This window comes from Salmo trutta, chromosome 38, assembly GCF_901001165.1.
Source record: "Salmo trutta chromosome 38, fSalTru1.1, whole genome shotgun sequence".
Classification (NCBI taxonomy): Eukaryota; Metazoa; Chordata; class Actinopteri; order Salmoniformes; family Salmonidae; genus Salmo; species Salmo trutta.
In genome coordinates this window covers 23,119,054-23,146,205 of record NC_042994.1, presented here as the reverse complement: position 1 = coordinate 23,146,205, position 27,152 = coordinate 23,119,054, and the positions used below count along the sequence as shown (strand labels likewise).

General features: G+C 42.8%; 2 protein-coding genes across 4 annotated transcripts; both read right to left on the bottom strand.

Annotated features, from left to right (window-relative positions):
• Positions 1 to 676: 676 nt before the first annotated feature.
• LOC115177830 (tripartite motif-containing protein 35) lies at positions 677 to 19,301 on the bottom strand. 2 transcript variants are annotated; one of them, XR_003872508.1, is made up of 9 exons: positions 18,978 to 19,301; positions 4,686 to 4,781; positions 4,289 to 4,525; positions 4,174 to 4,196; positions 3,909 to 4,027; positions 3,573 to 3,757; positions 2,748 to 2,933; positions 955 to 2,448; positions 677 to 911 (listed from the first exon to the last, which is right to left on the bottom strand). XR_003872508.1 is itself a non-coding variant. In XM_029738815.1 (8 exons), exons 1-8 carry the CDS (start codon positions 19,230 to 19,232, stop codon positions 1,879 to 1,881), a joined length of 1,671 nt encoding a protein of 556 aa, XP_029594675.1. In that variant the 5' UTR covers positions 19,233 to 19,301; the 3' UTR covers positions 677 to 1,878. The 2 variants fall into 2 exon arrangements, 1 of the variants encoding a protein (XP_029594675.1); XM_029738815.1 differs by having other exon boundaries at positions 677 to 2,448.
• Positions 10,871 to 17,213, bottom strand: LOC115177831 (zinc finger protein 239). Of its 2 annotated transcripts, XM_029738817.1 has the most exons (3): positions 16,565 to 17,213; positions 14,693 to 14,732; positions 10,999 to 11,725 (listed from the first exon to the last, which is right to left on the bottom strand). In XM_029738817.1, the coding sequence occupies exons 1-3, from the start codon at positions 16,821 to 16,823 to the stop codon at positions 11,701 to 11,703; spliced, it is 324 nt and encodes a 107-aa protein (XP_029594677.1). In that variant the 5' UTR covers positions 16,824 to 17,213; the 3' UTR covers positions 10,999 to 11,700. The 2 variants fall into 2 exon arrangements, with proteins under 2 accessions (XP_029594676.1, XP_029594677.1); XM_029738816.1 differs by lacking the exon at positions 14,693 to 14,732 and having other exon boundaries at positions 10,871 to 11,725; positions 16,565 to 17,204.
• Positions 19,302 to 27,152: the final 7,851 nt, after the last annotated feature.

The window sequence follows — 27,152 nt, the reverse complement described above, 5'->3', positions numbered from 1 at the left end:
GACATTCCAATCTATAGATGACATGAGTAGTTTTGCAGTTAATGAAATGCTTGACGTAATACTCCATTTTGGAAGCTGTGTCAACGAAATACTTTTTCTGTGCAATATTTCTGCAATGGTTGCACTGGTTACATTTAAAAGAGCCCTTGGGTTTGTGGCCAAGCCAAGTTTTTTGAGAGTCACCCGGAAGATAACTTTGGACTAATTTGTCCTTTAGGGTAGGACATCTCTTAAAGCTTATGACTGGTGGCTCAGGAAAGACTTGGCGTAGTAGCGTATCACTTTGGATGATTCCCCAATTATTTTTAATGATTCTTTTAATGTTCTCTGCTTCAGTGCTGTATTTTGTAACAAAATACACTCTCTCTGATGCATCACGAGGCACTCCCCTTCGCAACAAGTTCTCTCTGTCAAGTAATCCAGCCCTTATACCTGCATCTTTCAGGACCTGGACGCTGTAGCCCCGATTCAAGAAACGATTCTCCAATTCAGCAGATTTGACAACATAGTCTGTTTCCTGATCGCAAATTCTGCGGACTCTTTGGAATTGGCCATATGGAATATTCTCTTTTAGCCTTTTGGGGTGAAAGCTGTCTGCTCTCAGAATGGTATTCCCATCTGTAGGCTTCCTAAAGATTGATGTGTGCAAACAACCTTTGTCATTTTAAAAACATTGTTTCTATTGAACATGCCATACTAATAAAGGCATTTTAATCAATTATATGAAGAGTGCCTTGGTCCTACTTTGGATACTATTGACCAATGTCATTCTCTTCCTCCTCCATCTCGCCCTCCCTCTCTCCTGTCTCAATCCTCGCTCCCTCCCTCGCTCCCTCACTCCCTCCCTCCCACAACCATGTGTGTATTACTACATTATCTCCACTATAATACACTGTGTATTACAGCATTACCTCCACTATAATACACTCAACCATGTGTATATTACAGCATTACCTCCACTATAATACACTCAACCATGTGTATATTACAGCATTACCTCCACTATAATACACTCAACCATGTGTGTATTACAGCATTAACTCCACTATAATACACTCAACAATGTGTGTATTAAACATTACCTCCACTATAATACACTCAACAATGTGTGTATTACAACATTACCTCCACTATAATACACTCAACCATGTGTGTATTACAACATTACCTCCACTATAATACACTCAACCATGTGTGTATTACTACATTACCTCCACTATAATACACTGTGTATTACAACATTACGCAGAAATGCTTGTAAGAGATCTCAAATATAGTGTGTTAGGTGATCTAGTCAATGACAGCAGATCTAGGAGGTCTAGTCTGTGGAGGTAGGGGTTCTAGTCTGTGGAGGTAGGAGATCTAGTCTGTGGAGGTAGGAGATCTAGTCTGTGGAGGTAGGGGATATTGTCTATGGAGGTAGGATATCTAGTCTGTGGAGGTAGGATATCTAGTCTGTGGAGGTAGGAGATCTAGTCTGTGGAGGTAGGAGATCTAGTCTGTGGAGGTAGGAGATCTAGTCTATGAAGGTAGGAGATCTAGTCTGTGGAGGTAGGGGTTCTAGTCTGTGGAGGCTGGGGTTCTAGTCTGTGGAGGTAGGGGTTCTAGTCTGTGGAGGTAGGGGTTCTAGTCTGTGGAGGTAGGGGTTCTAGTCTGTGGAGGTAGGGGTTCTAGTCTGTGGAGGTAGGGGTTCTAGTCTGTGGAGGTAGGGGTTCTAGTCTGTGGAGGTAGGGGTTCTAGTCTGTGGAGGTAGGAGATCTAGTCTGTGGAGGTAGGGAATCTAGTCTGTGTTGGGTGATCTCTTGTGTGTTGGATGATCTGGGCTGGGCTGCAGGGCAACTTGATCTCTGTGTTGTTGGTTGTGGATCTCTCAGTGGATCATTCAGTGGATCCTGTCCTCCTGACCTGGACTAGCGGCCTATCCTTCGTGATGTGGTAGCTTCCATTGGATCTGGTGTTGGTAATCTGCTTCTCAACAGCAGATCCAGTGTGTGGGATCTTGCCCTTTCCCTTTCTGGTGGATTTAGTCTTTGGGATCCGGCCCATCATTTGAGCGGATCCGGTGTTTGACGTTTTGTCAGGGGATCTTGTCTCGTGGTTCTGGTCAGTGGTTAAGATCTTGGGTAATCCGGTCATTGAGATCTGGGCTTCGACAGGGGATCCGGTTTCTGACAGCTTGCTGTCGTCAGTGGATCTAGTCTTGGTATCCTCTCCCTCATTGGATGATCCGTCGTGTGGGATCTGGTCTCCATCGTCATCCCCAGGGATGGGATCTAGCTCTACCTCCACACACACTCTCTGGGGTAACACCACTAGCCAGCACTTAGAACAGCTGCTCTGGAAGTACGGATACAGCGTCTCTGTGAAGCGCTGCGTGAAGGTGAACAGGAGTTTGTCCCTCATCGCGTCCCAGAATTCCACCTGACCCTCCTCCCAGTCCAGAAACACCTACAGATAACATAAAATGTCATTGTCCATTAGGCACTAAATGGAAATTGGTTATTTGTTCTTGTATGTCCCCTTCAGGCACGGAGAAGATGGATTATCTCTAACAAATTATACATGAAGAAGAAAGGAAATCTGTTGTTGGCACTCTTTCTTACAAGGTAAAACTACAGAAACAGAAGACTAAGTTAGACACACATGGTCAACAGTTAATTAACTAAATCTATTTTATTCTATTCTAATACTTGTGGGTGTGCCTCCCCCTCTCTCAAGTACACCCTCTTATCTAACTATTGCCCCACCTTGATCCTGTGAAAGGGGCGGGACCAGTCCAGAGGGAGGGTGGTACAGGGTGTGGTCATGGCACGGTACGTCCCATTCCGTAGGCTGAGGGTCCATAGCCCCTCCTCCGGACACGCCTCAAACTCCTCCCTCCTACGCACCGATTGGCTGGCCACACCAACTGTCCAGTTGCTGCTCTCTCCAACCTTGAAGCAGGATATATTTGTTATTATTATACTCATATATACTTAAAATTATATTTTGAATTGTACCAACAAAGTAACATTCCTGAAAGACAGATATATATAATATTCCTCTAATACCATCAATAAAGAACCTCTATCAGTGTGTATATGGGCCCTGGTCAAAAGCACCAAGAACCTCCATCAGAGTGTGTGTATGGGCCCTGGTCAAAAGCACCAAGAACCTCCATCAGTGTGTGTTTATGGGCCCTGGTCAAAAGCACCAAGAACCTCCATCAGAGTGTGTGTATGGGCCCTGGTCCAAAGCACCAAGAATCTCCATCAGTGTGTGTTTATGGGCCCTGGTCAAAAGCACCAATAACCTCCATCAGTGTGTGTGTTTATGGGCCCTGGTCCAAAGCACCAAGAACCTCCATCAGAGTGTGTATATGGGCCCTGGTCAAAAGCACCAAGAACCTCCATCAGTGTGTGTGTATGGGCTCTGGTCAAAAGCACCAAGAACCTCCATCAGTGTGTGTGTTTATGGGCCCTGGTCCAAAGCACCAAGAACCTCCATCAGAGTGTGTTTATGGGTTCTGGTCAAAAACACCAAATAGTGAACAGTGTGCCATTTGGAACCCATCCTCAGTCAGTGAGTGCCACCTCCACTGTCCAGCAGTGGGTGCCGGCGCTGAATCCTTCCCAGCCCAGAGTGCAGTCGATCGGGTCAAATCTCTCCGGGTTAGCGGGCTGGATCTGGATCCTCTCCTTTCCCAGCTGGACAGAGGTTAGCCCAGGGGAGAGGACCAGAGACGGGCAGGACGTGGTCGGGTCCAGGGTTACTGGAGCTGGAAGGGAGGGGTTGGGGGAAGAGGGGGACGGGGTGAGATAGGACACACACACACACACACACACACACACACACACACACACACACACACACACACACACACACACACACACACACACACACCACTCCCCTCCTCTCCCCAGACTTACTGTAAGGCGCTATGTGCAGCATGTCATTCCAGACGGTGTAGAGGAGGTTGGTCAGGTGTTTGGACACGTCTATCAGAGGACCACACACCTCCTCTGGCTCCCCATGACTCTGCCACGTCCTACACAACACACACACACAATTCTGTTACAGGGCTCTGTGTGTGTCTGTGTGATTTGTGCTCAGAAGAAAACGAAAAGAGAAGCACAGAGCGAGAGAAACAGGGAGAGAGAGACAGAGGGAGAGAGACAGAGAGAGTCTGCATACCTCTTTATTGTCTTCTGGTAATTCTGGAAGACAAAGCAATGTCTTATCACATTTATGCCAATGCACAGTATGCCATCACACTCTCACACACACACACACACACACACACACACACCTGCAGAAAGGCGATGTCATCCCTGTCTTCCTTCATCTCTTCCTCGATCTCTCGGATGGTTTTAGCCAGCAGCTCCATCTCTTTTCCCATTCTCTCTCTCTTCTCCTTCATCACTCTATTCCTCTCCTCCTCTTCCTCCCTCAGCCTTGCTAGTCTGGCCTCCTCCTCCTCTCTCAGGAACTGGTGCAGCTTCTCAAACTCCTCCTTTATCTGTCTCTCTGTCTGCTGGGCATGGCTCTGGGGGAGGGAGGGAGGGAGGGAGGGTGGAGGCAGGGTGCACAGATGTGATAACTTTGTGACAGCTGATTTGTGACAACTCATGTAAAAGGGGCTTTATAAATACAGCGATTGTTTAGTTGTGATTGATTCATTGACAGACCGACAATGCAAGTCGTACCTGGTTGTGTTGGGAGGCGTGTTCAAAGATCCGCGTAACCTTCTCAAACCTCCTGCTCTTCCCTAGCAGCTTCCCCAGTGAAGAGTTCAGCTCCCCCTGGTGGGCAGTAGGAAGAATGACAACCAGCGTATCACAATACAATAGATGTATACTTTTTTTTTTTCATAGCGACTGGTGTTGAACATTTGCTAGTAATACTTCAGTGCAATGCATCGGACGATTGTTGTTCAGTGTGTCAATGTGTTTGTCCCCATCCAAATAAACCAAATTAAAAAAATACAAAGGCGATTGACTATGATAAACACTTTATCTACCTCCCCAATGCAAAATAGTTTCAAAAAATGTCAACATATATTTTGTGGAAAAGAGATGTTTGTATGTTTCTTAACGACGCAGCATACTCAGGGGAGAACGATTCCCTCATTGAAGCCACGGAAAGTCAAGGCCGACCGCGGTACTGCAGACGTTGTTAGCAGAAAACAGGATCCCTCATTATATGAATGGGGAAATGGCAAACTCTCACCAGAGATGTTTGATCTGGTTCAAGTCCGGGCTCTGGCCGGGCCATTCAAGGACATTCAGACTTGTCCCGAAGCCACTCCTGCGTTGCCTTGGCTGTGTGCTTAGTGTCGTTGTCCTGTTGGAAGGTGAACCTTCGCTGCAGTCAGGTCCTGAGTGCTATGGAGCAGGTTTTCATCAAGAATCTCTCTGTACTGTGCTCTGTCATTTTTTTCCTCGATCCTGACGAGTCCCAGTCCCTGCAGCTGAAAAATATCCCCACAGCATGATGCTGCCACCTCCATGCTTCACCATAGGGATGGTGTCAGGTTTCCTCCAGGCGTGACGCTTGACATTCAGGCCAAAGAGTTCAATCTTGGTTTCATCAGACCAGAGAATATTGTGTCTCATGGTCTGAGTCTTCAGGTGCCTCAATTTCGATTCTCATAGCAAAGGGTCTCAATACTTATGTAAATAAGGTATCTTTTTTCATACATTTGCAAACATTTCTAAAAACCTGTTTTCGCTTTGTCATTATGGGGCATTGTGTGTTGATTGCTGAGAATTTGTATTTATTTAATGCATTTTTGAATAAGGCTGCAACGTAACAAAATGTGTAAAAAGTCAAGGGGTCTGAATACGTTCCGAATGCACTGTATATGACAGACACGTCTTGCCATTTATGAATGTGTTATTCAATGTGTTTCTATGGGATATAGTAGTAAAGGACAAATTCAATATTCTATTAAAATTAAATTATATACCTACAGGGGTCCTAAAACTCTAAATCAAATAGCTAAATGATCCATGGTATGACCAGCTTAACACCATTCCATTTGTTAGTTTAGTAGAACCCCAGGGCCCCGGTGGGTGGAGATTTCACTTAAGGACCAATGGAATGTTCTAAAATGTACAAACTCCACCCATCCAGGGCACCGGGCCATGCAAAATGAACTCGCCACTGTCAAGCTCTGCTTACCGGCTATGGAGTGGCTGCCCAGAGGTGGGACTCTGGAGAATTTAAATAAATGTGCCGTCCATCAAATTGTGTGGTACTTCACTTGCATGATCATTGAGAAGCAAAATAACAGTTGTAGCCTGGGTTACGCAGATTTTTGCATTGGGGAAAAACACTCAGGTGGGGAGTTACATGCAGCCAGGGGCGCAACTTTCCCTAGGACCTGGGGGGGACATGTCCCCATCACATTCAGAAATGGCATTTTTGTCCCCCCCAGTTTTATCATTGGAATGTGATACAAAAAAAACGTTGACAGTGTGCTTTGGGACCATGCGGACACCTCCAAGCAGCCGGGTAGGCTGTTTGGAGAGTTTATATGACAAAAAAGCAAACCAAAAAAAGTTATGTCAATTCCACTTCTAAAACCAAAGGTTTCGCTGCATACAGCGATCTCGGCAGCATTTTCCATACAAGCAAGACACAGACAGGCAGTCTAAATAGTAATTTAATGTTCTGTATTCAGCATCATTACAAACACAGGGAACAGACAAGCAGTCAAAATAGTAGTGTTCTTTTTCAGCATCTCAGGCTAAGATATGGCAGCATAACTATAAAGATTACGTCATCACAAATGTAAACGTGTGGTTAAAACGCAGATTGTTTTGCCCCAATACAATGCCCTGCTTCTGCAATATCCTTACTTACAACAGACAGAGGTTGTATCCTTCTGCTACTGTAATACCCTTAGTTACAACAGCCAGAGAAGGTTGTATCCTTCTGCTACTGTAATATCCTTAGTTACAACAGCCAGAGAAGGTTGTAGCCTTCTGCTACTGTAATATCCTTAGTTACAACAGCCAGAGAAGGTTGTAGCCTTCTGCTACTGTAATACCCTTAGTTACAACAGCCAGAGAAGGTTGTAGCCTTCTGCTACTGTAATACCCTTAGTTACAACAGCCAGAGAAGGTTGTAGCCTTCTGCTACTGTAATATCCTTAGTTACAACAGCCAGAGAAGGTTGTAGCCTTCTGCTACTGTAATATCCTTAGTTACAACAGCCAGAGAAGGTTGTAGCCTTCTGCTACTGTAATATCCTTAGTTACAACAGCCAGAGAAGGTTGTAGCCTTCTGCTACTGTAATATCCTTAGTTACAACAGCCAGAGAAGGTTGTAGCCTTGTGCTACTGTAATATCCTTAGTTACAACAGCCAGAGAAGGTTGTAGCCTTCTGCTACTGTAATATCCTTAGTTACAACAGCCAGAGAAGGTTGTAGCCTTCTGCTACTGTAATATCCTTAGTTACAACAGCCAGAGAAGGTTGTAGCCTTCTGCTACTGTAATATCCTTAGTTACAACAGCCAGAGAAGGTTGTAGCCTTCTGCTACTGTAATATCCTTAGTTACAACAGCCAGAGAAGGTTGTAGCCTTGTGCTACTGTAATATCCTTAGTTACAACAGTCAGAGAAGGTTGTAGCCTTGTGCTACTGTAATATCCTTAGTTACAACAGCCAGAGAAGGTTGTAGCCTTCTGCTACTGTAATATCCTTAGTTACAACAGCCAGAGAAGGTTGTAGCCTTCTGCTACTGTAATATCCTTAGTTACAACAGTCAGAGAAGGTTGTAGCCTTGTGCTACTGTAATATCCTTAGTTACAACAGCCAGAGAAGGTTGTAGCCTTGTGCTACTGTAATATCCTTAGTTACAACAGCCAGAGAAGGTTGTAGCCTTCTGCTACTGTAATATCCTTAGTTACAACAGTCAGAGAAGGTTGTAGCCTTGTGCTACTGTAATATCCTTAGTTACAACAGCCAGAGAAGGTTGTAGCCTTGTGCTACTGTAATATCCTTAGTTACAACAGCCAGAGAAGGTTGTAGCCTTCTGCTACTGTAATATCCTTAGTTACAACAGTCAGAGAAGGTTGTAGCCTTGTGCTACTGTAATATCCTTAGTTACAACAGCCAGAGAAGGTTGTAGCCTTGTGCTACTGTAATATCCTTAGTTACAACAGCCAGAGAAGGTTGTAGCCTTGTGCTACTGTAATATCCTTAGTTACAACAGTCAGAGAAGGTTGTAGCCTTGTGCTACTGTAATATCCTTAGTTACAACAGCCAGAGAAGGTTGTAGCCTTCTGCTACTGTAATATCCTTAGTTACAACAGCCAGAGAAGGTTGTAGCCTTCTGCTACTGTAATATCCTTAGTTACAACAGTCAGAGAAGGTTGTAGCCTTGTGCTACTGTAATATCCTTAGTTACAACAGCCAGAGAAGGTTGTAGCCTTGTGCTACTGTAATATCCTTAGTTACAACAGCCAGAGAAGGTTGTAGCCTTCTGCTACTGTAATATCCTTAGTTACAACAGCCAGAGAAGGTTGTAGCCTTGTGCTACTGTAATATCCTTAGTTACAACAGCCAGAGAAGGTTGTAGCCTTGTGCTACTGTAATATCCTTAGTTACAACAGCCAGAGAAGGTTGTAGCCTTCTGCTACTGTAATATCCTTAGTTACAACAGCCAGAGAAGGTTGTAGCCTTGTGCTACTGTAATATCCTTAGTTACAACAGCCAGAGAAGGTTGTAGCCTTGTGCTACTGTAATATCCTTAGTTACAACAGCCAGAGAAGGTTGTAGCCTTCTGCTACTGTAATATCCTTAGTTACAACAGTCAGAGAAGGTTGTAGCCTTGTGCTACTGTAATATCCTTAGTTACAACAGCCAGAGAAGGTTGTAGCCTTGTGCTACTGTAATATCCTTAGTTACAACAGCCAGAGAAGGTTGTAGCCTTCTGCTACTATAATATCCTTAGTTACAACAGCCAGAGAAGGTTGTAGCCTTCATCCTTTATTACGATCCATGATCTTGGCTGTCTTACTGATGACAGTCTATATTGGCTGCCTTACTGATGACAGTCTATATTGGCTGCCCTTACTGATGACAGTCTATATTGGCTGCCTTACTGATGACAGTCTATATTGGCTGTCTTACTGATGACAGTCTATATTGGCTGTCTTACTGATGACAGTCTATATTGGCTGCCTAACTGATGACAGTCTATATTGGCTGCCTTACTGATGACAGTCTATATTGGCTGCCTTACTGATGACAGTCTATATTGGCTGCCTAACTGATGACAGTCTATACTGGATGCCCAACTGATGACAGTCTATATTGGCTGTCTTACTGATGACAGTCTATACTGGATGCCCAACTGATGACAGTCTATATTGGCTGCCCAAATGATGACAGTCTATACTGGCTGCCCAACTGATGACAGTCTATATTGGCTGCCCAACTGATGACAGTCTATACTGGATGCCCAACTGATGACAGTCTATATTGGCTGTCTTACTGATGACAGTCTATATTGGCTGTCTTACTGATGACAGTCTATACTGGCTGTCTTACTGATGACAGTCTATACTGGATGCCCAACTGATGACAGTCTATACTGGATGCCCAACTGATGACAGTCTATATTGGCTGCCCAACTGATGACAGTCTATATTGGCTGCCCAACTGATGACAGTCTATATTGGCTGCCCAACTGATGACAGTCTATATTGGCTGCCCAACTGATGACAGTCTATATTGGCTGCCCAACTGATGACAGTCTATATTGGCTGCCCAACTGATGACAGTCTATATTGGCTGCCCAACTGATGACAGTCGGAGCACGTCTCTTTGCTGATGCCGCGTTTGACTTTGAATGGGAAAATTGGCCAGCCCAACTTGGTAGGGGAGCCGACCGTTGCCCAGTGAAGGTTCTACTGCACTGATCAGCCAAAGGCTCATTAGTATAACTGAGAAATTGCCCAAAAATCGTACAAATATATACAGGCCCATGGGCCGCAGGCCATGTCACCTTTTTCATTTTTGTATTTTAATATATAAAAAAATTTGTCAATTTTGACCACCCCACCGAGTAAAAAATGGTCCAGTTTGCCAATGAACATCAGAATGACTCAGAGGACAACTGGTGAGTGTTGTGGTCAGAGAAGACCAAAATGGAGCTATTTGACATCAACTCAACTCGCCGTGTTTGGAGGAGGAGGAATGCTGCCTATGACCCCAAGAACACCATCTCCACCATCAAACATGGAGGTGGAAACATTATGCTTTGGGGGTGTTTTTCTGCTAAGGGGACATGACAACTTCACCGCATCAAAGGGACGATGGACGGGTCCATGTACTGTCAAATCTTGGGTGAGAACCTCCTTCCCTCAGCCAGGGCATTGAAAATGGGTCGTGGATGGGTATTCCAGCATGACAATGACCCAAAACACATGGCCAAGGCAACAAAGGAGTGGCTCAAGAAGAAGCACATTAAGGTCCTGGAGTGCCCTAGCCAGTCTCCAGACCTTAATCCCATAGAAAATCTGTGGAGGGAGCTGAAGGTTCGAGTTGCCAAACGTCAGCCTCGAAACCTTAATGACTTGGAGAAGATCTGCAAAGAGGAGTGGGACAAAATCCCTCCTGAGATGTGTGCAAACCTGGTGGCCAACTACAAGAAACGTCTGACCTCTGTGATTGCCAACAAGGGTTTTGCCACCAAGTACTAAGTCATGTTTTGCAGAGGGGTCAAATACTTATTTCCCTCATTAAAATGCAAATCATTTTATAACATTTTTGACATGCATTTTTCTGTTTTTTTTGTTATTCTGTCTCTCACTGTTCAAATAAACCTACTATTAAAATTATAGACTGATAATTTCTTTGTAAGTGGGCAAACGTACAAAATCAGCAGGGGATCAAATACTTTCCCCCCCCACTGTATGTGTTATTTCATACTCTTTCAGGTTCCCTAACTGACTAAAAGTCTTTCTGCACTGGGAGCCTTCTCTTCCTGTGTGTGTATTGTCTCATGCTTTTTTAGGTTCCCTAACCGAGTAAATGTCTTTTCACACAGAGAGCAGTGGTAGGTCTTTTTTTCTGTGTGTGTTCTCTCGTGATATTTAAAGCCCCCTAACTGGGTAAAAGTCTTTCCACACAGGGAGCATTGGTACGGCTTTTCTCCTGTGTGTGTCCTCTCGTGTGTTTTCAGGTTCCATAACCAGGTAAAACCCTTTCCACACTGAGAACATTGGAAAGGCTTCTCTCCAGAGTGTATTCTCTCATGCTCTTTCAGATGCGATGACTGGTTAAATTTCTTTTCACAATGGGAGCATTGGAAAGGTTTTTCTCCTGTGTGAGTCCTCTCGTGCTCTTTCAGCTTTGATAACCATTTAAAACTCTTTCCGCACTGGGAACAGTGGTTTGTCTTCTCTCCCTGTGTGTGTATTCTCTCATTCTTTTTCAGGTTCCCTAACTGGGTAAATGTTTTTCCATTCTGAGAGCAGTGGTAGGTATTTTTTTGTCTGTGTGTCCGCTCATGATATTGAAAGCCCCCTAACTGGGTAAAAGTCTTTCCACAAATGGCACACTGGTAAGGCTTTTCTCCAGTGTGTGTTCTCTCGTGCTCTTTCAGCTTTGATAACCAGGTAAAACTCTTTCCGCAGTGGGAGCAGTGGTGTGGTCTCACTGGTTTGGGTGTCTCTGGGTCTGGTTCACCTGAGGGACTCTTCCCACTGTCAGAGGGAAAGTCTGGCCTCTCTCCTGCCAAAGACAAACAGAGTATTTAGTTAAACTGAAATTAAACCTCCACATGATTAAACTGTCTTCCTATGAGGTTTAATCCAGACTAGATCCCAAACGGTACATTTGGATCCTGGATGCTGATTGGTTGATAGCTGTTAGTTATTCACAATAATCCACAGGTAATGCCTGTTAAAGGGATATTTCGGAATTTTCACAATATCTACTTCCCCAGAGTCAGATGAACTCATGGATACCATTTGTATGTCTATGCATGCAGTTTGACGGAAGTTTCTAAGTAGCCGTAGCGCAATTGCTAACTAGCGTTAGCATAATCACTGGAAGTCTATAGTATCTGCTAGCATGCTAGCAGAAACTAACTAACTAACTTCATACTTGACAGAGAGACATAAAAATGGTATTCACAAGTTCATCTGCCTCTAGGGAAGTAGATACAGGGCCTCGTTGCTAAAATCCTGATGCATCGCTTTAATAGTTCCATTTGAATTATCCCTACGCACTGTCCCACAGCCCAGCCTGGCAATTCATAAACTAATCTCCATTTTTACCCCATGCTTCTTGCCTAACATTTGGTATGAAACAGAGGGGAATTGTATAAACCTTGCCATCTGTAAGACCCAATCAAATCTCCGATGTGCAGAACGGAATCACGGATTACAGACATTAAAACAGAATTCAGCAACATTAGAAAATGTATTGATCATAGTAGGAAATCAACTAAATGTATTGAACTAACTAGAAAATGTATTGAGTTGCACAAGATTATGATAAGATATGAACTTAATTGATCCGTACATCGATCAAAATGCCTAAGTGAATGGTATTTTCATTCATTATACTGCTCAATGTCCCACTACCAACACAGTCTACTGCACAATTCCCCGGCCCAGGTTGGAAATATCAGTTTTTAATTAGTTGACTATCTTCTATTATATTCTGCAATATATTCTTGCAAAATTCTGTTTCTATCTCATTTAATTTTATAGTGTTGTTGCACTGTCAAGAGATAAACCTGTAACGAAGCATCTTATTGCCGCTGTAGGCCGTCATTGTAAATAAGAATTTGTTCTTAACTGACTTGCCTAGTTAAATAAAAAATAAATGGCACTGTTTACCCCACGTTCATCATGTTTATATAACAAATAAACAAAGGTGAACTTGATGCGACTGTGTTAGCTTTAGTTGGCTAGCTAGCAAGGGAAAAGAAGATTAGACTGCCAGCATAGAAATCATTTCTGTTTAGAATGGACAACCAGTGTGCTTGACTAGAAACTATGCTTACAGAAGCTTTTTCTCTCAACCTCAGAAATAGAGCTAACGACTGGCTGATGCCTGCTCTATATCTGTTAGACAGTGGTATCAGAAATAGAGCTAACGACTGGCTGATGCCTGCTCTATATCTGTTAGACAGTGCTATCAGAAATAGAGCTAACGACTGGCTGATGCCTGCTCTATATCTGTTAGACAGTGCTATCAGAAAGACCATGTATTAGTTGATATTTTAGTTTGTGTTATTGAATAGAAATGTTCGTATGCCTTATTGCTTAAATTCAATAACCTGTTGTTTAATTTTTAACATTTAATCCATATCAAAATAATCCTTCCTTTTCCTAATTCTGTCCTCTTCATAATTTGATCTTTCCCTTTTCCTGATTCGGTCCTCTTCATAATTTGGCTATAAATTACAACCTCTTGTAATAATAAACATGATATAGTATCTTAGAGATTTCAAATCAGATCGGACCGTTACCTGATAACTAAAAAACAAATAACACCATTGAGATTTTAAAAACAAATTCATTAAATAATGTTTAAAAACATATATAATAATTTTGCTCTCATGGGCAAACTGCAGAGTTTGTGTTAAAGTGTGTACACCGCGGATAAAGATGAACAATAATGACTGTCTACAATAAATCATTAAAATACTGAGAGAAATTTGGGAAATTATATTATTTTATACTATTACAATTGCTCAGAGAAAGAGATTTTGTTTAGCAAGTCATAAAACATTCTCAAAAAGGAAGGGGTCAAAATTATGGGCATCTCAGTTTTCAATTCCTGAAATAGACACCTCTGTTCTCAATACCACTGGTGTGGCTTGACCAAAGAGCTCTATTTTCATGTCATCTGACCAAAGCACCAGTTCCAATCCAAGTGCCAAAGCTGGTTAGAAAACTCCAGGCATTTACATGTATGGGATGACATGAAAATAGAGCCGTCTGGCCACGTACGCCAGTGGTGGGTTTGTCTTCGAAATTAGAATGCATGGGCAGAAAATAACCCCATAGCTACTGTAAAATATGGTGGTGGATATTTTATGCTATGGGGCTATTTTGCTTCCACTGGGGCCCTTGTTAAGGTCAACGGCATCATATCCTGGTACTTCACATATTACCAGGACATTTTAGCCAAAAACCTTGTTGCCTCTGCCAGGAGGCTGACGCTTGGCTGCAAGTGGATCTTCCAGCAAGACAATAACCCCAAGCACACATCAAAATCTGTAAATAAATGTATAATTGGCCTCAAAATCTCAAATGTTGTTTCAATCCATGTCAATGACTTGAAACGTATTGAAAACCTGTGGTTTGGATTGACAAGGACAGCCCATAAGAGACAAAAAGATTTCACAGATCTGGAAGGATTCTGTATGGAGGAATTAGTCAAAGATCTGGAAGGATTCTGTATGGAGGAATTAGTCAAAGATCTGGAAGGATTCTGTATGGAGGAATTAGTCAAAGATCTGGAAGGATTCTGTATGGAGGAATTAGTCAAAGATCCCTCCCAACAACACTTTTTAGAAACACATTTTAGAAAAAGGCTCAGTGCCGTTATTCTGACAATGTGAGGTATTGAAAGGTAATGAAAACAGAGGTGTCCATAATTCTGACCCCTAACTTTTTGCGAATAAAATGAAAATCAAATTGTATTTGTCACATGCACCGAATACACCAGTGAAATGCTTACCTACAAGCCCTTGACCAACAATGCAGTTTTAAGAAAATACCTACAACAAAAAAAGTATGAGATAAGAATAACAAATAATTAAAGAGCAGCAGCAGTAAATAACAATAGTGGAGCTATAAACAGGGGGCACCGGTACAGAGTCAATGTGCGGGGGCACCGGTACAGAGTCAATGTGCGGGGGCACCGGTGTCGAGGTAATATGTACATGTAGGTAGAGTTATTAAAGTGACTTTGCATAGATAATAACAGAGTAGCAGCAGTGTAGAAGAGGGGGTGGGGGGGGGCTGGGCAGCCATTTGATTAGCTGTTCAGGAGTCTTATGGCTTGGGGGTAGAAGCTGTTTAGGAGCCTCTTGGACCTCGACTTGGCGCTCCGGTACATACTACCTTTGAGAATATCTTTCTCTGAGCAATTGTATAGAATTCCTCCATTTTGTGAGCGTACACTATAGGCTAGCTCAGTATTTGAATAATGTATTGTTTTCTTCATCAACCGTCAAGGACTTGATCATGACTCTCAGTTCCATTATTTTACACAGAATTCCATTATTTTACTTTTAGATGTGTGTGTATTATTGTTGTTGTGAATTGTTAGATACTACTGCACTGTCGGAGCTAGAAACACAAGCTTTTCACTACACCCGCAATAACATCTAAATGTGTGACCAATAAAATTTGATAAGAGTCATTGGATGAAGGCGTCTTCTGTACGGGGGAGTTTTGTTAAGAGGCCAGATGCTCGGTCTGAACATTAACATGCATCGTTTGTGGTACATATCAGCAAGAAATTATATAAAAAATGAAAAAAGGTTACAGTGAGGGTGAGGGTTCCCACACGGCCATCGCCATGTTACAGAGGGTGTTTACAGAAAACAGCCGGAAAACAGAGTGGCCTACCTGTGCTAATTAGCCATCTGTGTCTCCTAACACCTGTGTGTAAACAGAAGACAGAGGGGTCTACCTGTGCTAATTAGCTATCTGTGTCTCCTAACACCTGTGTGTAAACAGAAGACAGAGTGGACTACCTGTGCTAATTAGCTATCTGTGTCTCCTAACACCTGTGTGTAAACAGAAGACAGAGTGGACTACCTGTGCTAATTAGCTTTCTGGGTCTGCTAACACCTGTGTGTAAACAGAAGACACACAACACAAACGTGTTGTCACAGAAAAATACTGTCGGCTGCGACTGTTGCAACTATAGAGAGAGAGACGATTCCTCATTGTATCTGTGCCATTATAGTGTCTCTGACAGCCTTATGGGCAGCGCCATTGAGGCTATCTCCATTTTGAAGTAGTCCATTTTCTTCTTCACGATTGGCTGATCCCACCTGATGACCCGGTTGGACGTGACTCCAACTGGGTCACCAGGAGGGCTCAGCCAATGAAGTTGGAAGTCCCACGCAGTTGACTACATTGAAATGATGGAAGCCTTCAATGGCTCTGCCCATACTAATAGTCTTTTGGCCACTGAAGACCTCTATCATTCACTTTGGTTAACACAGTGTACAGTAGTGGAGGCTGGTGGAAGGAGCTATAGGAGGATGGGCTCATTGTAATGGCTGGAATGGATCCGAAGGTGGTTTGTATATGTTTAATACCGTTCCATTTATTCTATTACAGCCATTACAATGAGCCTGTCCTCCTATAGATCCTTCCACCAGCCTCCTATGGTGTACAGTAAGTGTATATTTAGCATTTGGTTAATTATCTTGATGTGATATGAAAGTAGAGGGATTTATGTTTCTAGAACTGTACCGCAATTGAGAACCGATTCACGTTTAGATTGAGTTTTTGGCTGTCAGAGCCAATTCGCCTCTAAACAGAACATTAAAGGTTCCTTCAGCTCATTATCATCACCCCACTAGTTACTTACCGGCGTTCATCAGATCTCCAGTTTTGTCTTCCTCATTTTCCAATGTGACAGTAACCTCCCCCTGCTCCTTCACTCCAAAAACGACATCCCCCTCTTTCTCCTCCTTCTCTTTCACTCTGAGCGCTTCTGTATCTCCTTTCACTGTGACGTCCTCCTCTTCCTCTTCTTCTTTCACGACAATATTAAGCCACAGACCCTCTTTCTCCGTCCAGCAGACCTCCTGTTCTTTGGCAGTGGGGGAGTAGTTTAGTGAGCTCATGGTCGGGGATGTTAGCTAGCTAGTTAGTTAGCATAAACAACTAGCCTAGTGCTAACTTAACCAGCCAGCTAGATGACTAACAACGTAAATATGCAATTAAACGGGGTAACTAGTAGATACGACAGACGTGTGTTTCAAACACAGCAACTTCCCATTCACCGAAACCGTCTAAAGAGCTACAATGTTCCGGCTATGTTGGCTAGCAAGCTACGGGGCTGGCTGACGAGCTCCTTATACTTCTTCGGGGGTTTATCTGCGGGTGGCAGTCAAAGTGTAATGATGCATTACCGCCACCTACTGTACTGGAGTGTGGGCCAGAGACCGGGATAAATGATATCCTGTCGGCCTTTTAAAAAATTATATAAAGATTGGAGACTGTATATAATTATGTTCTACTTAGTACTCTCTTTAAACAGTGGTTTAGTGACAGTTTTTTTTTGTTGTTGCCAGTGCACAAAAAATAATAAATAAATGGTGTCATCATTTCTTACACACATTGACTTGAAGAAATGTTTGTATTTTTATACCCTCAAACACCAAATTAGGCCTACCTACTTTCAAAATATGCCATCATCGCTGTCAATCGTGAATGATATTCTCTATGATCTGTGATTAAAAAGAAAAGAAAAGTCCCCCAAAAATGCTTCTATGTGACATCACAGCGTGGGATTAAAAGTAAGAAAAACGGTGATTTTCAAAACCTAAAACGAGGTTTGGAAAATGTTTCAACTTTTGATGATGTCATCAATAGAGATGTTTTACTTATTTTTTTTCTTCTGCAAAACGTAGAAATGTGCTGTTTTCACATATGTAGACACTGGTATTGTGCTGGAAGGAGATTTGATTTGATTCGATTTTTTGAGGTAATGAAAATGAAGTTGTAAAGTGATCGAATTGCAACAACAAAAAAATTACTGAAGATATAGAACTTTCAACATACAGAAAGTGTCACAGTGGGATGTGTTTTGCTTCACACATTTTGAAAGTTCTTGACAACTTGATTGATGACCTGCAAAACATTTTGGGACTGTTCCAACAGTCCCAAAATAGGCCCCCACACTGGCCCATTTTAAGGGCCCCCACACTGGCCCATTTTAAAGGGCCCCCACACTGGCCCATTTTAAGGGCCCCCACACTGGCCCATTTTAAGGACCCCACAATGGCCCATTTTAAGGGCCCCCACACTGGCCCATTTTTTCCCTTGAGGCCTTTTTTGTGAATCCCCCATTATTACCCAGATAATAATATTGCTAAAAAAGAAACAAGTTACACTAGCCCACTGGGCTAAAAGTGGACAAACCCATCTGTCATTTGCCTGAAATGCCAGATGGCCAGTGTGCTTGTGTGTGTGTGTGTGTGTGTGTGTGTGTGTGTGTGTGTGTGTGTGTGTGTGTGTGTGTGTGTGTGTGTGTGTGTGTGTGTGTGTGTGTGTGTGTGTGTGTGTGTGTGTGTGTGTGTGTGTGGCCTCATAGACTAGGTCATATTACTCTACGTGTCAGTTAAGTGTCAAAGCACATGGAGACAGGAACCGAAATAACACTTCATGAGTCAAACACGTACAGGTGTAGGATCTTAATGGCATAACTCTTTTGTTGCTGAGAATTTTCCTGCACCACACAAAATGCAGATGAGCTTCATGATTTACATCAATTCACTGAAAACCTGCAGTAACACACGGTTAAATTAACAGTATCACACTTCATGTAGCCTCATATTAGCCAGCTAATAGACTAACCACCGATCAAGCAACATTATGGACTGAACGTTCAAATCCTGTTGCTGCAGGATTCTTTTGCTGCGACAATGCTGGTCAAATTACGATGCTACATCTGTATGTATGTGGCATGGCAACAACAACAGAGTGGATTGCGAAACATACAGTGCAAACCACACACACTATCTTATGTAACTGCACAGATATGCCACATAAAAGTATCTGCTAAATGGCAGATACTCGATGAACAGATATTTAAATGCGAAGTTACATAAATTAGGGGTGTAGGTAGCTTGTAGACATGTCTGTCTGTCTGTATGTCTGTATGTCTGTGTGCTTGTCTGTCTGTCTACCAGTCTGTCTGTGTGTTTGTCTGTCTGCGTGCCTACCTGCCTGTCCGTCCGTCCGTCCGTCCGTCCGTCCGTCTGTCTGTCTCTTACCTTACAGTCAGGTACAGCCTCCGTTATGGGGTAGACTCTGTGCCCCTCGTGGGTCTCAGTCAGTCCACACTGACTGCACACTGGCTCCAAGTCATCCACACAGAACAAGGTAAACTTCTCTCCATGCTCCCGGCACAGCTCTGGATCTCCAGGGGGAAGAACGAAGCCCTCTGCCCCAGGGAGAAGGGCCTTGAGCGGGGTGGAACCCCCTGAGAGGGACCCTAATCCTCCAGCTTCTAGTCTGAGAGCCTCCATGGATTATTTTTCTGAGCAAGAGTGCAAGAAGGTGGAGAGAGGAACGAAAAGGGGAGGAGAGAAAGAGAGGGGGAGGGAGGGAAAGAGAGTGAGAGAGAGAGAGAGAGTGAAAGAGGGAGACAGTTGTGAGAGAGAGCGGGAGGGAGAGGGAGAAGAGGGAGGGAGAGACTGAAGGAGGGAGGGGATATTGGTATTTTGTGTTCATGTGTGTTTGTGTGTGTGTGTGTGTGTATGCATGTGTTTATGTGTGTATGGGTGCGTATGTGTGTGTGAGTGGGTGCGTATGTGTGTGTTTGTATGTGTGTCTATATCAGTACCTGTGTGTAACTCCATGAACTGAATGCTAGATGTATGTATGTAACTCCATGAACTGAATGCTGGATGTATGTATGTAACTCCATGAACTGAATGCTAGATGTATGTATGTAACTCCATGAACTGAATGCTGGATGTATGTGTGTAACTCCATGAACTGAATGCTGGATTTATGTATGTAACTCCATGAACTGAATGCTGGATGTATGTGTGTAACTCCATGAACTGAATGCTGGATGTATGTGTGCCATAGTATCTGAACTCTTTCAAGTTCTTTGAGCTTTTTCTTTAGCCTACATGTGCAAGATGGGCGGGGTTTACCTATTTTGGGACTATTTTTATTGGTCCTTAGCTCCTGGCAATCACAGATGAAGTAGTGTTGAATCCAGCGTAGGTCAAGTTACAACCCCCCCCCCCCCTCTCTCTCTCTCTCTCTCTCTCTCTCTCTCAATTCAATTCAAGGGGCTTTATTGGCATGGGAAACGTGTTAACATTGCCAAAGCATGTGAGGTAGATCTCTCTCTCTCTCTCTCTCTCTCTCTCTCTCTCTCTCTATATATATATATATATATATATATATATATATATATATATTTCCCCTACTCTCTCTCACCAGACACACCAAGCCTAGGGCCCCAATCCTTACCACGTCTGTGGTTGGTATCTACGGTTCAAATCCTACTTTAAGCAGGGAACATGGAAGCTGAACCTCACATGCACACATAACTGGAGACTCAGACTGACACTAATACTTGATTTAATGCTTCATTAAATGCTTCTTCAGGTTACGAGCGAACATACCTCGGTTCAAATAGTATCTGCTTTCTTTCAAATACTTTATCTGGGCTTGATTGAGCTTGCCTGGCAGCAATGGAACTCATAGGCAAGTCTCAAAAGTCTAGAACCCTGCCCATCTGGCACTCCTGGCAGGCTAAAGCAACCGGTCAAAGTATTGGAAAGAAAAATAAATACTATTTGAACCCAGGTATGGTCGCTTGTAACCTGAACATTCCCTTAAATCAAGCATGAGTGTCAGCCTGAGTCTCCAGTTACGTGTGCATGTGAGGTACGGCTTCCATGTGCACTGCTTAAAGTAGGATTCAACCCACAGGTACCAACCAAGGACGTGACTTCATTGCAACAAAAAGTCTGTGTCTCAAATGGCAACCTATTCCCTACGTAGTGCACTACAGCGTATATGGATGTATCTGAATTATTGTTGATGATGAACAATGTTATGCATTCCAAATTAATGGCATTGTTGGTTCTGGGTTTATTTAGTAAATTAGCTTTTATGATTATATGTCTCAAATGGAACACTATTCACTACGCACTTTTCTTGGGCCACTATAACTAACTATTTTGCCAACTTGGACAGGTCTCCCCTTCCACACGGAACCCCACTAACCCACAGACGGAAACGCACGAGGTGGCTAAAAACAGACCTCCCTCCCATCTTCCACCAGCTTGCTACCTACGGCCCGGCTAGCTGTCTGAATCTCACTGGACCCTCTGATCACTCGGCTAAGCATGCCTCTCCTTAATGTCAATATGCCTTGTCCATTGCTGTTCTGGTTAGTGTTTATTGGCTTATTTCACTGTAGAGCCTCTAGCCCTGCTCATTATACCTTATCCAACCTCTCAGTTCCTCCACCCACACATGCTATGACATCTTCTGGTTTCAATGATGTTTCTAGAGACAATATCTCTCTCATAATCACTAAATGCCTAGGTTTACCTCCTCTGTACTCACATCCCACCATACCTTTGTCTGTACATTATACCTTGAAGCTATTTTATCGCCCCCAGAAACCTGCTCCTTTTTCTCTCTATTCTGGACGTCACAGACGACCAATTCTTATAGCTTTTAGCCGTACCCTCATACTTATTCTTCTCTGCTCCTCTGGGGATGTAGAGGTGAATCCAGGCCCTGCAGTGCCTGGCTCCACACCTACTCCCCAGGCGCTCTCTTTTGATGACTTCTGTAACCGTAATAGCCTTGGTTTCATGCATGTTAACATTAGAAGCCTCCTCCCTAAGTTTGTTTTATTCACTGCTTTAGCACACTCTGCCAACCCGGATGTCCTAGCTGTGTCTGAATCTTGGCTTAGGAAGTCCACCAAAAACTGTGAAATCTTCATCCCTAACTACAACGTTTTCAGACAAGATAGAACGACCAAAGGGGGCGGTGTTGCAATCTACTGCAGAGATAGCCTGCAGAGTTCTGTCCTGCTATCCAGGTCTGTACCCAAACAATTTGAACTTCTACTTCTAAAAATCCATCTCTCCAAAAACAAGTCTCTCACCGTTGCCGCCTGCTATAGACCCCCCTCGGCCCCTAGCTGTGCTCTGGACACCATATGTGAACTGATTGCCCCCCATCTATCTTCAGAGCTCGTGCTACTAGGCGACATAAACTGGGACATGCTTAACACCCCAGCCATTCTACAATCCAAGCTTGATGCCCTCAATCTCACACAAATTATTAATGAACCCACCAGGTACAACCCCAAAGCCGCAAACTCTGGCACCCTCATAGATATCATCCTAACCAATGTGCCCTCTAATTACACCTCTGCTGTTTTCAACCAAGATCTCAGCGATCACTGCCTCATTGCCTGCACCCGTAATGGGTCAGCGGTCAAACGACCTCCACTCATCACTGTCAAACGCTCCCTGAAACATTTCAACGAGCAAGCCTTTCTAATCGACCTGGCCCTGGTATCCTGGAAGGATATTGACCTCATCCCGTCAGTAGAGGATGCCTGGTTATATTTTAAAAATGCCTTCCTCACCATCTTAAATAAGCATGCCCCTTTCAAGAAATTTAGAACCAGGAACAGATATAGCCCTTGGTTCTCCCCAGACCTGACTGCCCTTAACCAACACAAAAATATCCTGTGGCGTTCTGCATTAGCCTCGAACTGCCCCCGCGATATGCAACTTTTTAGGGAAGTTAGAAACCAATACACACAGGCAGTTAGAAATGCCAAGGCTAGCTTTTTCAAACAAAAATTTGCTTCGTGCAACTCCAACTCTAAAAAGTTCTGGGACATTGTAAAGTCCATGGAGAATAAGAACACCTCCTCCCAACTGCCCACTGCACTGAGGATAGGAAACTCTGTCACCACCGATAAGCCCACTATAATTGAGAATTTCAATAAGCATTTTTCTACGGCTGGCCATGCTTTCCACCTAACTACCCCTACTGCATTCAACAGCACTGCACCCCCCACAGCTACTCGCCCAAACCTTCCCCATTTCTCCTTCTCCCAAATCCATTCAGCTGATGTTCTGAAAGAGCTGCAAAATCTGGACCCCTACAAATCAGCTGGGCTTGACAATCTGGACCCTTTCTTTCTAAAATTATCTGCCGAAATTATTGCAACCCCTATTACTAGCCTGTTCAACCTCTCTTTCGTGTCGTCTGAGATTCCCATAGATTGGAAAGCAGCTGCTGTCATCCCCCTCTTCAAAGGAGGTGACACTCTTGACCCAAATTGCTACAGACCTATATCCATCCTACCCTGCCTTTCTAAGGTCTTCGAAAGCCAAGTCAACAAACAGATTACCGACTATTTCGAATCCCACTGCACCCTCTCCGCTATGCAATCTGGTTTCAGAGCTGGTCATGGGTGCACCTCAGCCACGCTCAAGGTCCTAAACGACATCGTAACCGCCATCGATAAGAAACAGTACTGTGCTGCCGTATTCATTGACCTGGCCAAAGCTTTTGACTCTGTTAATCACCACATCCTCATCGGCAGACTTAGTAGCCTTGGTTTCTCAAACGATTGCGTCGCCTGGTTCACCAACTACTTCTCTGACAGAGTTCAGTGTGTCAAATCGGAGGGCCTACTATCTGGACCTCTGGCAGTCTCTATGGGGGTACCACAGGGTTAAATTCTTGGGCCAACTCTTTTCTCTGTATACATAAATGATGTCGCTCTTGCTGCTGGTGAATCTCTGATCCACCTCTACGCAGACGACACCATTCTGTATACTTCTGGCCCTTCTTTGGACACTGTGTTAACAACCCTCCAGACGAGCTTCAATGCCATTCAACTCTCCTTCCGTGGCCTCCAACTGCTCCTAAACACAAGTAAAACTAAATGCATGCTCTTCAACCGATCGCTGCCTGCACCTGCCCGCCCATCCAGCATAACTTCTCTGGACGGTTCTAACTTAGAATTTGTGGACAACTACAAATACCTAGGTGTCTGGTTTGACTGTAAACTCTCCTTCCAGACTCACATCAGTCATCTCCAAATCCAAAGTGAAATCTAGAATTGGCTTCCTATTTCGCAACAAAGCATCCTTCACTCATGCTGCCAAACATACCCTCGTAAAACTGACCATCCTACCAATCCTCGACTTCGGCGATGTCATTTACAAAATAGCCTCCAATACCCTACTCAACAAGCTGGATGCAGTCTATCACAGTGCCATCCGTTTTGTCACCAAAGCCCCATATACAACCCACCACTGCGATCTGTATGCTCTCGTTGGCTGGCCTTCACTTCATAATCGTCGCCAAACACATTGGCTCCAGGTCATCTACAAGACCCTGCTAGGTAAAGTCCCCCCTTATCTCCGCTCACTGGTCACCATAGCAGCACCCACCTGTAGCACGCGCTCCAGCAGGTATATCTCTCTGGTCACCCCTAAAGCCAACTCCTCCTTTGGTCGTCTCTCCTTCCAGTTCTCTGCTGCCAACGACTGGAACGAACTACAAAAATCTCTGAAATTGGAAACACTTATCTCCCTCACTAGCTTTAAGCACCAGCTGTCAGAGCAGCTCACAGATCACTGCACCTGTACATAGCCCATCTATAATTTAGCCCAAACTACTACCTCTTCCCCTACTGTATTTATTTATTTTATTTATTTTGCTCCTTTGCACCATATTATTTATATTTGAACTTTGAACTTTCTTCAAACTACAAATCTACCATTCCATTGTTTTTCTTGCTATACTTTATTTACTTTGCCACCATGGCATTTTTTTGCTTTTACCTCCCTTATCTCACATCATTTGCTCACATTGTATATAGTCTTATTTTTTTTCTACTGTATTATTGACTGTATGTTGTTTACTCCATGTGTAACTCTGTGTTGTTGTATGTTGTCGAACTGCTTTGCTTTATCTTGGCCAGGTCGCAATTGTAAATGAGAACTTGTTCTCAACTTGCCTACCTGGTTAAATAAAGGTGAAATAAATAAATAAATAATAATAAATAAAAGTAGTGCGCTACAGCGTATATGGATGTATCTACAGTAAGTGCATTATTATACCATATACTTGCCCCTGTATAAAGATACAATTATCACAAAATATAATAATGATGTCATGTACTAATGATGTAATGTACTGTACTGTAATAATGATGTCATGTACTAATGATGTAATGTAATGTAATAATGATGTCATGTACTAATGATGTAATGTACTATTCTGTAATTTAATGTAATTTACTAATGATGTAATGTACTGTAATGTAATGTAATAATGATGTCATGTACTAATGATGTAATGTACTGTAATAATGATGTCATGTACTAATGATTTAATATACTATAATAAGGATGTTATGTACTAATGATGTAATGTAATGTAATAATGATGTCATGTACTAATGATGTAATGTACTGTAATAATGATGTCATGTACTAATGATTTAATATACTATAATAATGATGTTATGTACTAATGATGTAATGTAATGTAATAATGATGTCATGTACTAGTCATGTTATGTACTTTAATGTAATAATGATGTCATGTACTAATATTGTCATATCATATTTCACATAGATCGTTTTTTGATTCTAGTAACAGGGTCACAGGTCACACACATCCTTTGCATAAAATATAACAAGAGAAGGAAGTTATCCATATTCATCTGACTGGCACGTTACATTTATATTTGAGTCGTTAGTAGATGCTCGTATCTAGAGTGACTTTCAGTTAATTCATTCAACTTAAAGGAAAAATCCACAAAAAAATTATATTTTAGATTTTTTTTGTAACTAGTCCATTGTTGATACAGTCCCAAAATGTTTTGCATGTCAGCGGTCAAGTTTTCAAGATATAGGACATTTTTTAAGAAGCCATGTGTCACTTGCCACATCATCATGATGATACGTTTAGCATCATGATGGTACGTTTAGAGTCATGATGGTACGTTTAGAGTCATGATGGTACGTTTAGCATCATGATGGTACGTTTAGAGTCATGATGGTACGTTTAGAGTCATGATGGTACGTTTAGCATCATGATGATACGTTTAGAGTCATGATGGTACGTTTAGAGTCATGATGGTACGTTTAGCATCATGATGGTACGTTTAGAGTCATGATGGTACGTTTAGAGTCATGATGGTACGTTTAGCATCATGATGATACGTTTAGCATCATGATGGTACGTTTAGAGTCATGATGGTACGTTTAGAGTCATGATGGTACATTTAGAGTCATGATGGTACGTTTAGCATCATGATGGTACGTTTAGAGTCATGATGGTACGTCTAGAGTCATGATGGTACGTTTAGCATCATGATGGTACGTTTAGAGTCATGATGGTACGTTTAGAGTCATGATGATGTGGCAAGTGACACTTAGCTTCCAGGTATGATAACCACATATCACATAATATAAACCATCAGGCGTAGCAAAGGATGTATTTTATTTCCATGCCGTCATCACGTAGCATTTTCCACTGTAACAGATACCTTAGCAGGTAACATCTAAACAGGGTAATTATCTAGTGTAAAGAAGAATGGATACATCTTCTCTGTAAATCTGTGGTATTACGTGTTGAGGATTTTGTTATTGGCAGCATTAACAAAGGACACCTCTCTTCTGTCCCAGTCCAGCATCACAATCATCCTCTTCAGATTCCTCCTTGTTACAAATTATATTACCATTCAGACAACGTATAGCTCAAAATTGGGCTTGTATGTACGTAGGTTGTCTTTTATTTTTACAGGCTCTCTGGAAACTTTGGTGGCAAGGGCATCAACTCCTCCACAAACTCACAGTCCAACACTTCCCAGCAGTGGTGTCCTGAGTCAAACATTCCAGAGCCGAGGACCGCCCCATATTTATAAATCCTCTCTGGGTTGTTGGGAAGATTCCGGTTCGGACCACTTCTGGTCAGATCCTCAGACAGGATGAGATCTGGGTGTAAAGTGTTTGGATCCAGAACCACAGGATCTCCAGAGAGACAGAGAGGTTAGTCAATATGCAGGAAACACTGCCGATTTAAAAACATACATTTTGAATTTGAATTCATAAAAAAAAATGGTTTTGGAATATTTCCATTTGTCATAATTGTTTATAATATTATTAAGGATTTAGACATGTTATGTGATTATATAAAATCAGCAAAAAAAGAAACATCCTCTCACTGTCAGCTGCGTTTATTTTCATCAAACTTAACATGTGTAAATATTTGAATGAACATAACAAGATTCAACCACTGAGACATAAACTGAACAAGTTCCACAGACTTGTGACTAACAGAATTTGAATATTGTGTCCCTGAACAAAGGGGGGGGGGGTCAAAATCAAAAGTAACAGTCAGTATCTGGTGTGGCCACCAGC